The sequence below is a fragment of the Sturnira hondurensis genome, unplaced genomic scaffold (assembly GCF_014824575.4).
Source record: "Sturnira hondurensis isolate 20B ecotype Veracruz unplaced genomic scaffold, ASM1482457v3 Scaffold0025370, whole genome shotgun sequence".
Lineage (NCBI taxonomy): Eukaryota > Metazoa > Chordata > Mammalia > Chiroptera > Phyllostomidae > Sturnira > Sturnira hondurensis.
Window position 1 is genome coordinate 9,523,991 of NW_028098001.1, and position 12,889 is coordinate 9,536,879.

The following is a 12,889-nucleotide window of genomic DNA, read 5'->3' on the forward strand; positions in this document are numbered from 1 at the left end:
AAAAGTTCTTCCTGAGAATAATAGGCTTTTAGGGGGCAAGTGCATGACTGCAGTTGCCCCCAGTTGGGGGCTGGTGTGGGCTGCAGGGGACCGGTGGAAATATAGCGGGTCTGATGTGAGGTGCTCTTGCCCTGGAAGCCAAAGCTATCATTGATATCTGCAAAGATATGGCATTCTCCCAGGAGTTCAATGTTGAGGGAGTACATGAACAATAACTAGTTAAGAGAGCTGCATATAATTATAATCTCAAGTAAATTAGAGTGTTTTGCTATTTGGAAAATAATTATTCCACTATTCTTTGAAGGTACAGTAATAGCAACAGAAATAATAAAGGCTGAGAGATCTTGGAGATAACAAAAAATAAAACATTCTAAATCTCTTGGATTCCTTAGTAATATGCAGGAAATGAGCCATGTATCTTCTGCAGACCTCTCTTAAGGGAAGGCTCAATCCTGCAAAACAAAGCAAGTTTTCTCAGCACACAGAGGGAACAAGTCAAGTTTTCTGATCTTGAGTAAGCCAGGAAAGATCAGACAAGTTCACAGAAGCAACTATGAATAAATGCAATAAGAGTGTTATAAAGTATAGATGAAGCACAGAAGAAAGAGAAATTCCTTTCATGATTTCTGGAAAATGTGGCTTTGGAGATGAATCTTAAGAAATGGGTGGAAATTTTGGCAGAACAGGAGCTAAGGCAGAGAATTTAAAACTCATTCCAAAATTCCTAAAGAAAGGCAAATGACCCCCAAATAGCCAAAAACAGCTTCAAACAAGAAGAACAAAATTGGAGAACTTATATTATTTCAAGGGTTACTATAAAGTTACAGTGCTCAGGAAGTCTGGTATTGGTATTAAAAAGAGAAACAGACAATTGGAACACAATACAATATTCAGAAATAAACCAACACATATATAAACAACTGATTTCCAGTAAAGGCACAAAGGCAATTCAGTGGAGAAAAGACCTTTTCAACAAATAGTGCTGGAATAATTAGATGTCCATATGCAAAGAAAAGAACTTTGCTCCAGACCTCACAACACACTCAAGTATTAACTCCAAATGGACCACAGCCCTTCATAGAAAAACTAAGCTATAAAACTTCTAGAAGAAAAACACAACATTAAACCTTTATGGCCTTCAGTCTGGCACAGACTTCTTGAATACAACACCAAAAGTATAATCCGTTTTTTAAATTGGTAAATTTGACTTCTCTGCTCTTCAAAGATGCTGTTAAATAAATGAAAGGACTGCCATAAACGAAAAGTAACTATTTGCAGGTCATCTTTCTGATGAAGTGATCACATCGAGAATAAAGACCTCTCGGGACTCTCTTATGGGGTGACAACACCCCATAAAACAATGAGCCAAAGCCCTGGAAAGGCACATCACTAAAGATAGATAAAAAATAAGTATGTAAGAAGACACTGAATCCCATTAGTCATCGATGAAATGCAACGTAAAACCACAATGAGATGCTACTCCACACATAAGAATGGATAACATTTAAAAGACTTACTCTACGAGATGTTGGCAAGGAACCAGAGCAACCAGAACTCATATACACTGTGAGGAATATAAAACGGTATAACAATCATTTTGGAAAACTATTTAGCAGTTTTTTAAAAAGATAGACACTTGTCTACCATACAATTCAGACATTCCCCTTCTAGGCATGTAAGAAAATAAAAGTCTATACTCACACAGACTTGTAAACAAATATTCACAGCAGTTTTATTTTTAATAGCCAGAAGTTGTAAATAACCCAAATGTTTATCAACTAGGAAATGGGTAAACAAATCGTATCCATAAAATGAAACACTACTGAGGAACAAAATAGAATGAAAAATGGATACAATAACCTGGATGGATTTCAAAATAATTACACTGCATGAAAGCAGGCAGACACAACAGCAGACACTGCCAGTTGGCAGGCATCCTAAGCCCTCGCACAAGCAAGCCAATGTGTAGTGACGGGAAGCAGATCAGCAGTTTGGGGAAGGGATGGGGAGGGAGGATTACACACGGGCATGAGAAAACTTTTGTGCATGATGTGCATGTTCATTGTCTTGATTGCAGTGATGATTTCTTGGGTGTTTACGTGTGTCTAAATAAATTGTACACTTTAAGCCTGCGAAAGGTATTTTGGCAAGGGTACCTCAAAGCTGTTTTAAAAACTGCAGTTTCACCCTGACCCACCTCCATCCACGCTGGCTGCAGTGAGAGATGGTCAGCCCCCACCCAACCTGCCTGTCGGGAGGGAAAGATTCCCTCATGGAAGACGACACCATGTGCAGTGCACACGGAGATTTCACTAACAATGTCTGCCCAGAGACGAAAAATTCCTAGGTCTGCAGAGGCAACACTACATGATTGATAATGTGAGAATAGGATGCATTAGACAACAAATGAAAGCCCACATATTGGGATTGGCAAATGAAGAATATAAGATAATATGTTCAATGAAATAGAGGAAATGATGGGCAAGACAGATTAAAAGATAAAGATTTTCACCAGGGAAATATACTGAGAGGTTATTTCTAAGAAGAATCTAACAGATACTCTAGAACTGAAGCTTTCAGTTCTGGAAACATTGTGGACTGAGCTAATTTGGGTCTCTGTGAAACATAAAATTTTTAGTAGTACTGGATAAAACACAACAACAAAAATACCCATATGTTAACTATGAAGGAAAGAGAAGTTTGCAAGTGACAGAAATAAACAGGAGACTTAAAGGCAGAGTAGAAAGCTCGGGGGCTGATGCCACAGCGCCCTGGAGGGAAGGGGTGTTAATCTGCATAGTGAATGGTGTCTTGATGTCCATTCAGAAAAAAGGATTCACCCCTGAAACACGCTCCTTCTCTACTGAGACCCCCTGCGTGGAAATCACGGAAAGGGCTGCCTTCCATGAAAGGGAGACCCAAAGACACCCACACACTGACACAGGAAAGGGGTGAGGAGACTGGCTCTACCGGGTCTCTAGGGAAAAAAAGTCTCCCTTAAAAAGTCTAAACCCTAAGTTCCTGCTTCATGCAGATATGAGACCCAGACTCATTCTCAACCTACGGTGCAGGATCTTCAAGCAAAAAATAACACAATTCCAGACTGACCAGATCACTTGGAGCCAAGGACAAGCAACACAAATTTATTCTCTAGTGAAACTTTTATAAACCAGGGTTCATGGGACCATCGTAGGAAAAAAATAACACAGGCTGAAGAGAAACTCACACAACTAACTCCATGTACACACACACTCACACACACTAACATGACTAAGAACAGCCAGAAATAATTAATTGTGAGTAGAAGAAGCAAACTCCTAAACCCCAGAATGATTAGTATTCCAGAATCTAAAGCTATAAAATAATTTAAAAGAGGACATGAAATAAATATAGATGAATCATTGTACATAATACATTATAGAAAATGTAATAAAAAATCAGGACTCCATGAAAAAGAACAGATAATATTTAAAAAACAAAACAGAATTTATGGAAATAAAATATAACAATTGATATATAAAATTTAATGGGTAGATTAAACAATAGATTATAACTTTCAATATCTAGTACCTTCATGAAAATTCAGGAGTTATCTCTAAAATACTTAAAAAGAGAATACATACACAGGCAGTACAATGGAGTATGTATGGTAGGCCAGTCACTATTCTAAGTACTTTGCATATTTTATCACTTAATGCTCACAGGCTTGGAGGTGGGTATCATACTTTTTTGTATAGAGGACACTGAGTCTCAAAGAGATCAGGTGTCCTGGTCAAGCCTGCACCGTTAGCGAGCGACAGGTCTGAGACCAGAGAGACTCTCTAGACCCCACGCTCTTGAGCCGTGACTGCATGACATAAAGCAGGAATAATAGAGCAACATAAATAAACATCACAAAATACGATGCTAGAAAAGAAACATCATCAGGAATTACAATATGTTTAGATGGAATAAACTTGCAAATTAAAGGACAGATTTACAGATTTCATTTGTTTACCTGAAACAAAGCAAAATTTAAATTTAAAACATAGATTGAAAGTTAAAAAGAATGACATAGAGGTCCAAGGTTAGAGAGAGATAAGACATATACCAGAGAAATGCTAACCAACAGAAGGCATCATTCAAACCTTCCACAGGCTCATCATCTATTTGAAACCCAGCTTGGTCTCCCACGTACTAGCTCTGTGCTTTGCAAAATACTAAATGTCCCCAGAGCCCTAGTTCTCTCACCTGTAACAGAGATACTCAGTTCTCCAAATAATGTTGTTTTGTTCAACACTGTTACATTCTAACAGTGTTGAGGCAAAAAAAAAAAAAGGATTTCTGGCCAGGGCCACTGCCTGTGTGGAATATGAATGTTCTATGTCTGTCTGCTGGGATTTTCTCCAGATAATTCAGAAGGAATGCTTTGTTTCTCAGTTTTACAGGCCCAAAGATGGAGTTTTCCTAAAGATGGGTCACACGCAGGGTCTCTCACCCACACCTGACTTAGATGATTAGACTTCTGAGCTGATGAGATTTATACTATATATTGGACTTAGAGGCAATGCTATATCGAGACTTTGGAAGATGTTGGGATGAGAGAAATGCATTTGCGTGCAGGATAGACATGAATCTTTGGGACCAAATGAAAGACCGTGGTAGGCTAATGTCCCCCAAACTTCTATGTCCATGACTGTGGTAGGCTAATGTCCCCCAAGCTTCTATGTCCATGTCCTGCTCCCCAGAACCTGTGACTAAGTTACCTTACACTGCAGAAGGCATTTTGCAGATGTGGTTGAGAATCTTGAGATGGGATGTGATCCTGGTAATCCTATGTAATCAATCACAGTGGTCCTTGTCAGAGGGACAGAGACAGAGATGGAAAGTACAAGCAGAAGTCGCAGTGATCCAGGGCCATGAGCCAAGGCAAGGAAGTGGGTTCCTCGCTACACCCTCCAGAGGAAACACAGCCCTGAGACACCTTGATTTCAGCCCACTCAGACTGGTTTTGGACTTCTGAACTCCAGAACTCGAAGAGAATAAATGTCTGTTGCTTTAAGCCACAGAGTTTGTTGTGTTTTGTTCAAACAGCAATAGGGAGTGAACTCAGGAACTGACATGCCACCTGGTGTGCTGTGACCAAGCTCTTGTCCCTGACCCAGGAGTCAGTCTTGTGTCTCCTGTCAGATCCACAAAACTGTGTCAGGCTAGCTTGTTAGCTTGCAAGAGGACCCTTAGTGTGTAAAAAAATCTTAGATCCTTAGTGCATAAAAATGATGGTATAGTCATGAGTATTTATCCAACTTTTAAATATCCTTCAGCCTTCTAATAAATCCACTTCTAAATCAAATACCATTTAAAAACCTTTTAATCTTAACAAGAAATAGCTCATGGTTTATATTTGGTATAGTAAACTATGAATAATATTTACCTTAGATGTTAATAAAATCACTTCTTCACTACTCTTGCTCTCTTTCCCGAAAATAGCCATTAAAAAGAGCAAGTAGCTATTTGCAAGAATGTGTTATAGCAGCTTTAATTACCAAAAAAATCCACTCCTTGTTCTGTTTAGTGTTATTTAAAGAATATTTTCCTCAAAAGACATTATGGGAAAGGCATTTCTTCTGGTGGAATAATTCCTAGAGGAAGTCTGTTACGTGGCTGGGCCACTGGGACCCTAGAGCTGATGGAAGTTAGGGGGCATTATAAACAAGGAATCGCTTTAAGAAGAAAATTAAACTAGAGGTGTGAAAACAAAGAACCAAACAAAATTCTTGTGCAATCAAATACATTTATTTTTAGTGTAAGCAAGACGGGGGTGAACAAAATCAGAACAGAAGTGCCACCCAGAGATGAGCAGCAGGCCATGCATGCGACCTGGGTGTGTAAAGCCAAATTATCTCTGATACCAGTGTGCAGGCTTTACTCCGTTGTACCAGGCCAATCTGCACAACTGTTGGCCTACTGACAACCCATTCACCATCTCAGCTCAAAGCCGCACACTAGCCAGGTGACGGTCACCCACACATCTGCCGAGTAAGTAGACAGCATCGCAAGCAGCACTTGACTCGGTCAGTGGCCAATAGCACAAGTGTGACCAGACACAGATAGACACTCAAGTCACCTCCCTGACTTAGCTGACAACTGCCCTTCCATTTCTTGGAGGCAGGAGTATCGTGAGATGTAGACTGATACTCACTCCAGGACAGGGGGCAGGAGTGTCCCCAGGTTTGCTCATGGGTGGCCAGAGGTTCTCAGAGCTGTCTGAGCACAACCCACAGAAACGCTGCCCACAGTGATGTGTGAGATGAGGGTCCTGACATCCCGGTAGACCCTCGGGCCCCGGCGAATGCTGAGTCAGTGAAGGGTTGAGTGAAAAGTATAAATATCTGGGGGTCCTACAGTAAGAAACAGGAGCCAGTGCCCTAGTTTATACAGCTCTGTGTCTACCCCAACCTTGTCTGGACGCAACGTCCATAATTCACAAAATATTAGAGCCAGGATGGATGGTCTGCTCCAGACTCCTCATCGTACGGGGAAAAATGTGGGAGCCCAGAGAAGTAAAGCGAATTGCTGAAGGTAAAGCATGGTGGAGGCAGAGCCAGGATGGGGCACAGAACGATAACCCCCACTCAAGAACGATGACACTGAGTACGTGGCCAAGTTTCTCACCAAGGAAGATGAGATGGTATAAATGCTTTATTCCCTCAAAAGCCTCCCATGTGTTTAAAGGCATAAAAACTCAGCTTAATCAGCTCTCTGCCGAGGCAGCTTTCTTCTCGCTTCGTCTTCCCAACTCTCTCTGTTTCTCTGCTCTCTCTCACATGCGCACGCATACACACGATTTTGGCGAATGTACATTTCTGGCTACACAAACACACCCCACCATCTTCAGGAAGACACTACGGAGCATGTTTCTCAATCCAGGTCCTTGTATGAGGTCTGGGAAACTGGCTTATTTTCTAGAACAATAGGCGGTTCTGAAATCAAAAGATCATCGTCCCCAAAGGAGGAGTTCTGGTCCGTGTTCACAAAGTTGGGGATGTCAAATTTCATGAGCCTGTTCAGCTCCTCCTCGGGCGGCCCACTGCTTCGGATGCCCTCCTGGAGCTGAACGTCGCTGTCGAGGGCTGTGGTCTGGGGACAAGCTTTGGCTTTTTCTAAGTGTTCCACTTCATTGATGTAGCAGTGAAAGAGAGACCTGGATTCCTCGTTGCCCTGGCGAGAAAACACTTTATCTGGTTCCAGAGGTCTCCCAAAGTCTGACACAAAGCTGTTCATTCTGAATCTCTTCTCTGAAGACTCTGTGTTGCTGTAAAGAAAAGGGAAACAAAGATTACTTACACGCCAGCTCAAGGATTACTTACACGCTGCAGAACCACGGCTTCTGACGTGTGGGGCAGGCCGACACATTTCCTGTGAACACACACTGAGTGCAGGTCCCTGTCCAGAGCATGCAAATACCAGAACTGAGAGACATCACTTCTGAACATGCACAGATAAACCCAAGGCCAATGCCCCGAGATGAGGGCCCATGGACCTCCCTGGAAAAACACACCTTGCTGAGGAATCCTCTGATTCTGTGAGGCTCTTGGATCATCTGCATCAGAATTACTTCAGCTACTTCCTAAAATGCAGAATCCTGAGTGGCAGACCCTCAGAATCTCTGAGGTAGGGCCCAGTAATCTGTATTTTCATAGACTCCTCCAGGATCGCGATTCATGCTCAAATGTAGACACACTGACCTACATCAGGCTGGCCCGAGTGAAGACAGTATCTCAGAGGTGCGTTTCACATTTGTCAAAGCACTGTTGTATCCTTTTATCTCATTCAGTTCTTGAAGCTGGCCAGTGCAGTCACTCAGGGCAAGACTTACTATACCAACTCCACAAACCCATAAGCTAAGGCAAGGAATAGTCGACCTGCCCACCTGAGTCACAACCAGTGAGTGATAGGAGTGGGAATAGAACCCAAGTTCCTAATCCCTTGTTGCATTTAAGGTGGAACAAATTAACAATTTAATGATAACAAATCAATAATAAATTAACTCCCCACTAGTCCTACAAGTACACGAAAGAAAGAGCATGGGTAAGTTGAGTACCCTGTTATCCTATGGACTTTAATGCTTTCTTTCCAGATTTATAGAAAAGTTGTTCCCACACAAGTGGTGACTCCTTAAGGGCAAGAATCATTTCTCAACATGTTTTCAAATCCAGACAGAACCTGACCAAACATAGGCTGTGTTCATCAAGAGTGAGACTCTCTCAGTTTCAGTGAACTCTCTTCCTTCCAGTCCCATCATGCAGGATAAAGTGCCAATGACCAAGTTCCCACTGATGGGAGGAGCACAGGTTCAATACAGGTCTAGAAAATCTGATCCTGTATATGTCTACACAAACCTCCACGTTACCCAGAATCACCTGGATTTCAGAGGTCAGTAACCCCAGAAGCTCTGTAACCCAGCCCACTGAGGGGCTTCTAGACCAGACCTGTCTTCTACTGTGACTGACTATCTGGGTGACATCAGTCATGGAATTCCTCAGAGAAGCTTGAGTTTTCCCATTTAGTAGAAAGCCTGGTTAGCAAATCTCCTTGCCCACTGAGCAAATGTGATGTGAAGATAGCTGATTTGCAAATCATCAAACATTTAGTAGGTCCTGTGTGCAGAATTTAAAGAGAAATTACTTTAGAGAGACTCTGAATGACTTCTGCTCTAATGAAAATTTAAGTGGTCTCATCTATCAGCAGGTGATTTTCTTCCCCTACCGATCACTTCACCTGGGTTTAGAAGATGCTGGAGCACAAAGCCCAGTGTGCAGCAATCTGTGACCTAACAAGCTAAAATAATACCCGACAAAGACGGTCTGTTAGGGTACAAACCCACTGTCTTCTCAGATTGCTGGTCATCTGAATAAAGTGCCCGTAAAGATGATAAACAAACAAACAAACAAACAAATAAATAATACCTGGCCAAAAAAGAAGGGCTTCACATGTTCAAAAGGGCATGACTAAGAGTGACAAGGCCCCCACCATTCTCCAGCTGCAGGGCTAAGAAGCTCTGAGTAATAGCTTTGCCACCTGCCTGGAGCACCTGCTGAGGGGAAAGCAGGCCCAGAAACCCAGCTGTGTGCAGCAACACAGGGCTCCATTAATCCCAGCCAGGGTGGGTCCCTGAAGCACCCTGGTTGAAGACCCAAGGCACAGGAGTCCCCGAGAGTTCTGGCCCTCCTTAGGGCAGAGCCGAGGCCTCTGAGATGCCTTCCCTGCTCCCTTCTAACTTTTTCTCGATGATTTCTTGGGGTGAGAACAATGCAATTTGTCTGATTTTCCTTGTCTGAGAACAAAGGAAAAGTTCATTTTTGTACTCTTAGACTTCAGTAAACATTAAATATTCAACAGGTTGTGCTTTCATTCTTTTCTTGACTGATAAATTAAAGGGTTTGTATGTGAAAACTAATTGTGGACACAGCTTGCCTCAATGTGTCAATAGTTTCTATTCATCCTGCCACTGGGTGAAAGTTACATACAGAAATCCATGCATCTTAAGTATCAAAGTCAATGTGTTTTTATTAATTTATACATCCAATAACCACCACCCTCAAATAAGATAGAGAATACTTCCTTTATCCTATTAAGTTCCTTTCATTCATTTTCCGCCCCCTTTAGGTAATACTGCTTTAATCTCCATTTCCATTGAACAGCTTTGCCTGTTCTTTTTCTTTAAGATTTTATTTATTTTTAGAGAGAAGGGAAGGGAGGGAGAAAGAGAGAGAGAAACATCAATGTGCAAGATACGCATTGATTGGTTGCCTCTCAAACACCCACAATAAGGGACTTGGCCTGCAACACAGGCATGTGCCCTGACTAGAAATTGCACCGGAGACCTTTTGGTTCTCAGGCCGGTGCTCAATCCACCGAGCCCCACCAGCCAGGGCTGCTTTGCCTGTTCTTGCACTTCCAGACCATTTCCATTTCCTATTGGGAATCTCTTTGGATTTTTCTCACCACAGATTAGTTTAGCCTGTTCTTGAAATTCATCAAACACAATCGTACAATCCACAGCGCTTTTGCCTGCACTCCTTTGCTCAGCGTGTGTTTGGGACCCACCACGCGGTGGCACGTCGCAATGACTCGTCTTTTTGATTCCTCAGTACAGTTCTGTGGTACAAACACACTCTACCTTGTTTGTTCATTCTCTCGTTAAAAGGCATTTGGGTTGTTTCCAGTTTGGGTATGTTGAGAGTAAAACTGTAATGAACATTCTTGAAAAGTCTCTTCGTAGACATGTGTCTGTTGGTCTTGAGTCCATGCCTAAAAGTCAAATTACTGGTCTTATAGTAGATGTGTGTTTAACTTCATAAGAAGCCGTGAAGTTTTTCCAAAGTAGTTGTGGCGTTTTACACTCTCACCACAGTGTATGAGAATTCAAGTTGTTCCTTATCCTTGTCAACATTTAGTGTTGTCCGACTTTTTAATGGTAGCCATTCTAGTGGGAGTGAAATGGCCTCTCATTGTGGTTTTAATGTGCATTTCTCAGATACCTAATAACATTGAGCATCTCTGCAAGTCCTTATTGGCTATTGGTTTAACTTCTTTTGCAAAGTGTATACATGAGTCCTTTGCCCAGTTTAAAAATTGAGTTATTTTTTGTTTTTGATTTGTAGACATTTGGCAATATATTCTGAATAAAAGGCCTTTGTCATATATATGTATTGCAAATATTCTCTTTTAACTTTGTAATACATTCTGAATTCAAGTTTTTTGCTAGGTATATGAGTTGCAAACAGTTTCTCTTGATCAGTGAGTTGCCATCTCCTTAAAGATGTCTTGAATGAGCAGACGTAGTGAGGGTTGTGTGTGCAAAGTAACTTTTGGTTACCTTAGTTGGTAACACTGTCTTCCAGGAAGATGTCAGTCTCCCTGGAAAACTCCACAACTTTACCACAGCCCTCAGCACAGTCCTGAGCAAGCCCACAGCCGTGCACTGAGGAAACACCTCTTAATTGATAGGGAATAGAAGCGAGCCCTGAACAAAGGTGTATATTGAATCAGATCCGTAACATAGTCAGATTTTCTACCTGTTGATAGGGGTAGACCCCTCGGAGTGATAGGGTTTCCTTGGGAACGACTCACCCCAACTGCACTCGCCAGCTCATTCCTGCAGCTTCAGTCATTATCAAAGACCTTGAGCGCTGACACTCTCCTGCTGGTAGATTGTAGCTGCATCATATTCACCCTGTAGCCAAGTGCCACACTCAGGGAAACTGCAATGCCAGGTAGAATGTGATTTCCACTTTCATAGGGTCGTGTGCAACCCTGCACTTCTCCCCACTTGGACAAAGTACACTTAGCAAAGGCTACCAGCGGAGGGTATTCAAGGCACATGATGTCTTGGGTTTGATACTTTTTTAAAGAAGTCCAAAATGTTCAACATAAAAATGTGATCCAAGCCTTCCCTGCTACTCTTTTTCTCCGGCAGATTTATGATAGTGGAGCCATAATGCTCTAACAAGACAGCATAGGGAGTAAATGGCCCCTTCACTGAGAAAGCAGGGGAAATGGCTCTTCTATCTTCACTGCCCATGAGGGATCCAGGTAAGAGGGTTTTACTCCCCCACACACAACAGCACATATTCCATGGGGAAAATAGCCCCCGTTAATGCTGCTTCTTGGACCTAAAAGCTTTTTAAAAAGGTGATGTCAGCTTTATAACACCCTTCCCCCTCTACAGTGCCCTTTACTAGAATGTACCAGTATCTGGTTCTGCTCGCCTGGGCAGAAGATGAGCCTGCCCAGTCCGGGCAGCCAGGTGGCCGTGGCAAGCTCTGACCCATGAGCTGTGAGAGGGGATGTGCACCTCCTGGATGAAGGACAGAGGGGCAGAGGTGAGATCTCCAGGCTTCCTCCTCTCTGTCCCCGCAGCCCCAGAGGCTGAGAGTTGGAGCTACCGCAGCTGCACGTGCAGAAGCTTCTGTCCACCCCTTTCTGGCCCTTGGCAGACACGGAGTTTGAGTGAGAAGCAAGCCCATGTTGTGCTAGACTGAGATACGGAGAGTTGTTTCCTACTGTCTTATAACCTATAACTATTGCACTCTCTGTCCCTGAACAAAAGCCACTGAGAAGTCAGTGATTCCCATTAAAGAAGTTGTTATCCTAATATGATCCCAAGTTGAAAACCTGAGGGAAACACACTTGCCTGTTTTACTATGATGTCATTAGTTGTGTGCAGTTGAATAGATTTCAACTCTTTGCCATCCAAAGAGATGGAAAATACATGATCTCTCTCAGGTAAACTGTGATCGATTCCTGATGGCTGCCTGGAGTGGTGTTTTGAACACGACTCTGAGGCAGAGTCTTAGCTATGCATGGAAGATAATAGAGTCCACGAGTGTTGTCTGTGTGGTTATGGAGACAGGGAGTGGGGGCAGGGGTGGTGGCCTCTGCCATCCCGGTGTCTTACCACTGCAAAAGGGATACACAGACCCTGCCCATGTGTCGCAAAGCTGAGACCCTGGTGAGCCATTCAAGCCCCCAGATGCCTCCATGGGGGAAAAGATGGCATTCACTAGCCGATTCACAGCTCATCCATTTTGAGCTTTCAGGCTTGGTCAGGTATCTTAACCAGAACAGTGGAGTCATAGTCGTGATATCCTAATTAAGGAAGTGACTGCTCTTAGGACAAACTCCCCAGACAGCCTCTACACAAAGCAATCAGCATTCAGACAAGTCAGTCCTTTCAGGCCATCACTGAGATTCTCTATGTAGATTTTCTATATCCATCCTACTGTTTCACTGGGAGACACACCCACACTCAGGTGGGGGCAGATGAGGTAACATTTTGACAAGCAGAGATGCTACCTGCGTGCTTGGGCCCTGGATGGCCCGTGGGGGGATGGGTTTCTTCTTC

At 42.8% G+C, this 12,889-nt stretch overlaps 1 protein-coding gene across 2 annotated transcripts in view; it reads right to left on the bottom strand.

The window, feature by feature from the left end:
- Positions 1 to 5,753: 5,753 nt before the first annotated feature.
- Positions 5,754 to 12,889, bottom strand: part of MRAP2 (melanocortin 2 receptor accessory protein 2) — a 46,659-nt gene continuing 39,523 nt past the window's right edge. For both annotated transcript variants that reach the window (XM_037039449.1, XM_037039448.1), the window contains one exon: positions 5,754 to 7,294. In XM_037039449.1, coding sequence (XP_036895344.1) covers positions 6,901 to 7,294 — 394 coding nt within the window. In that variant the 3' untranslated portion in view covers positions 5,754 to 6,900. The remainder of the gene's footprint in view (positions 7,295 to 12,889) is intronic.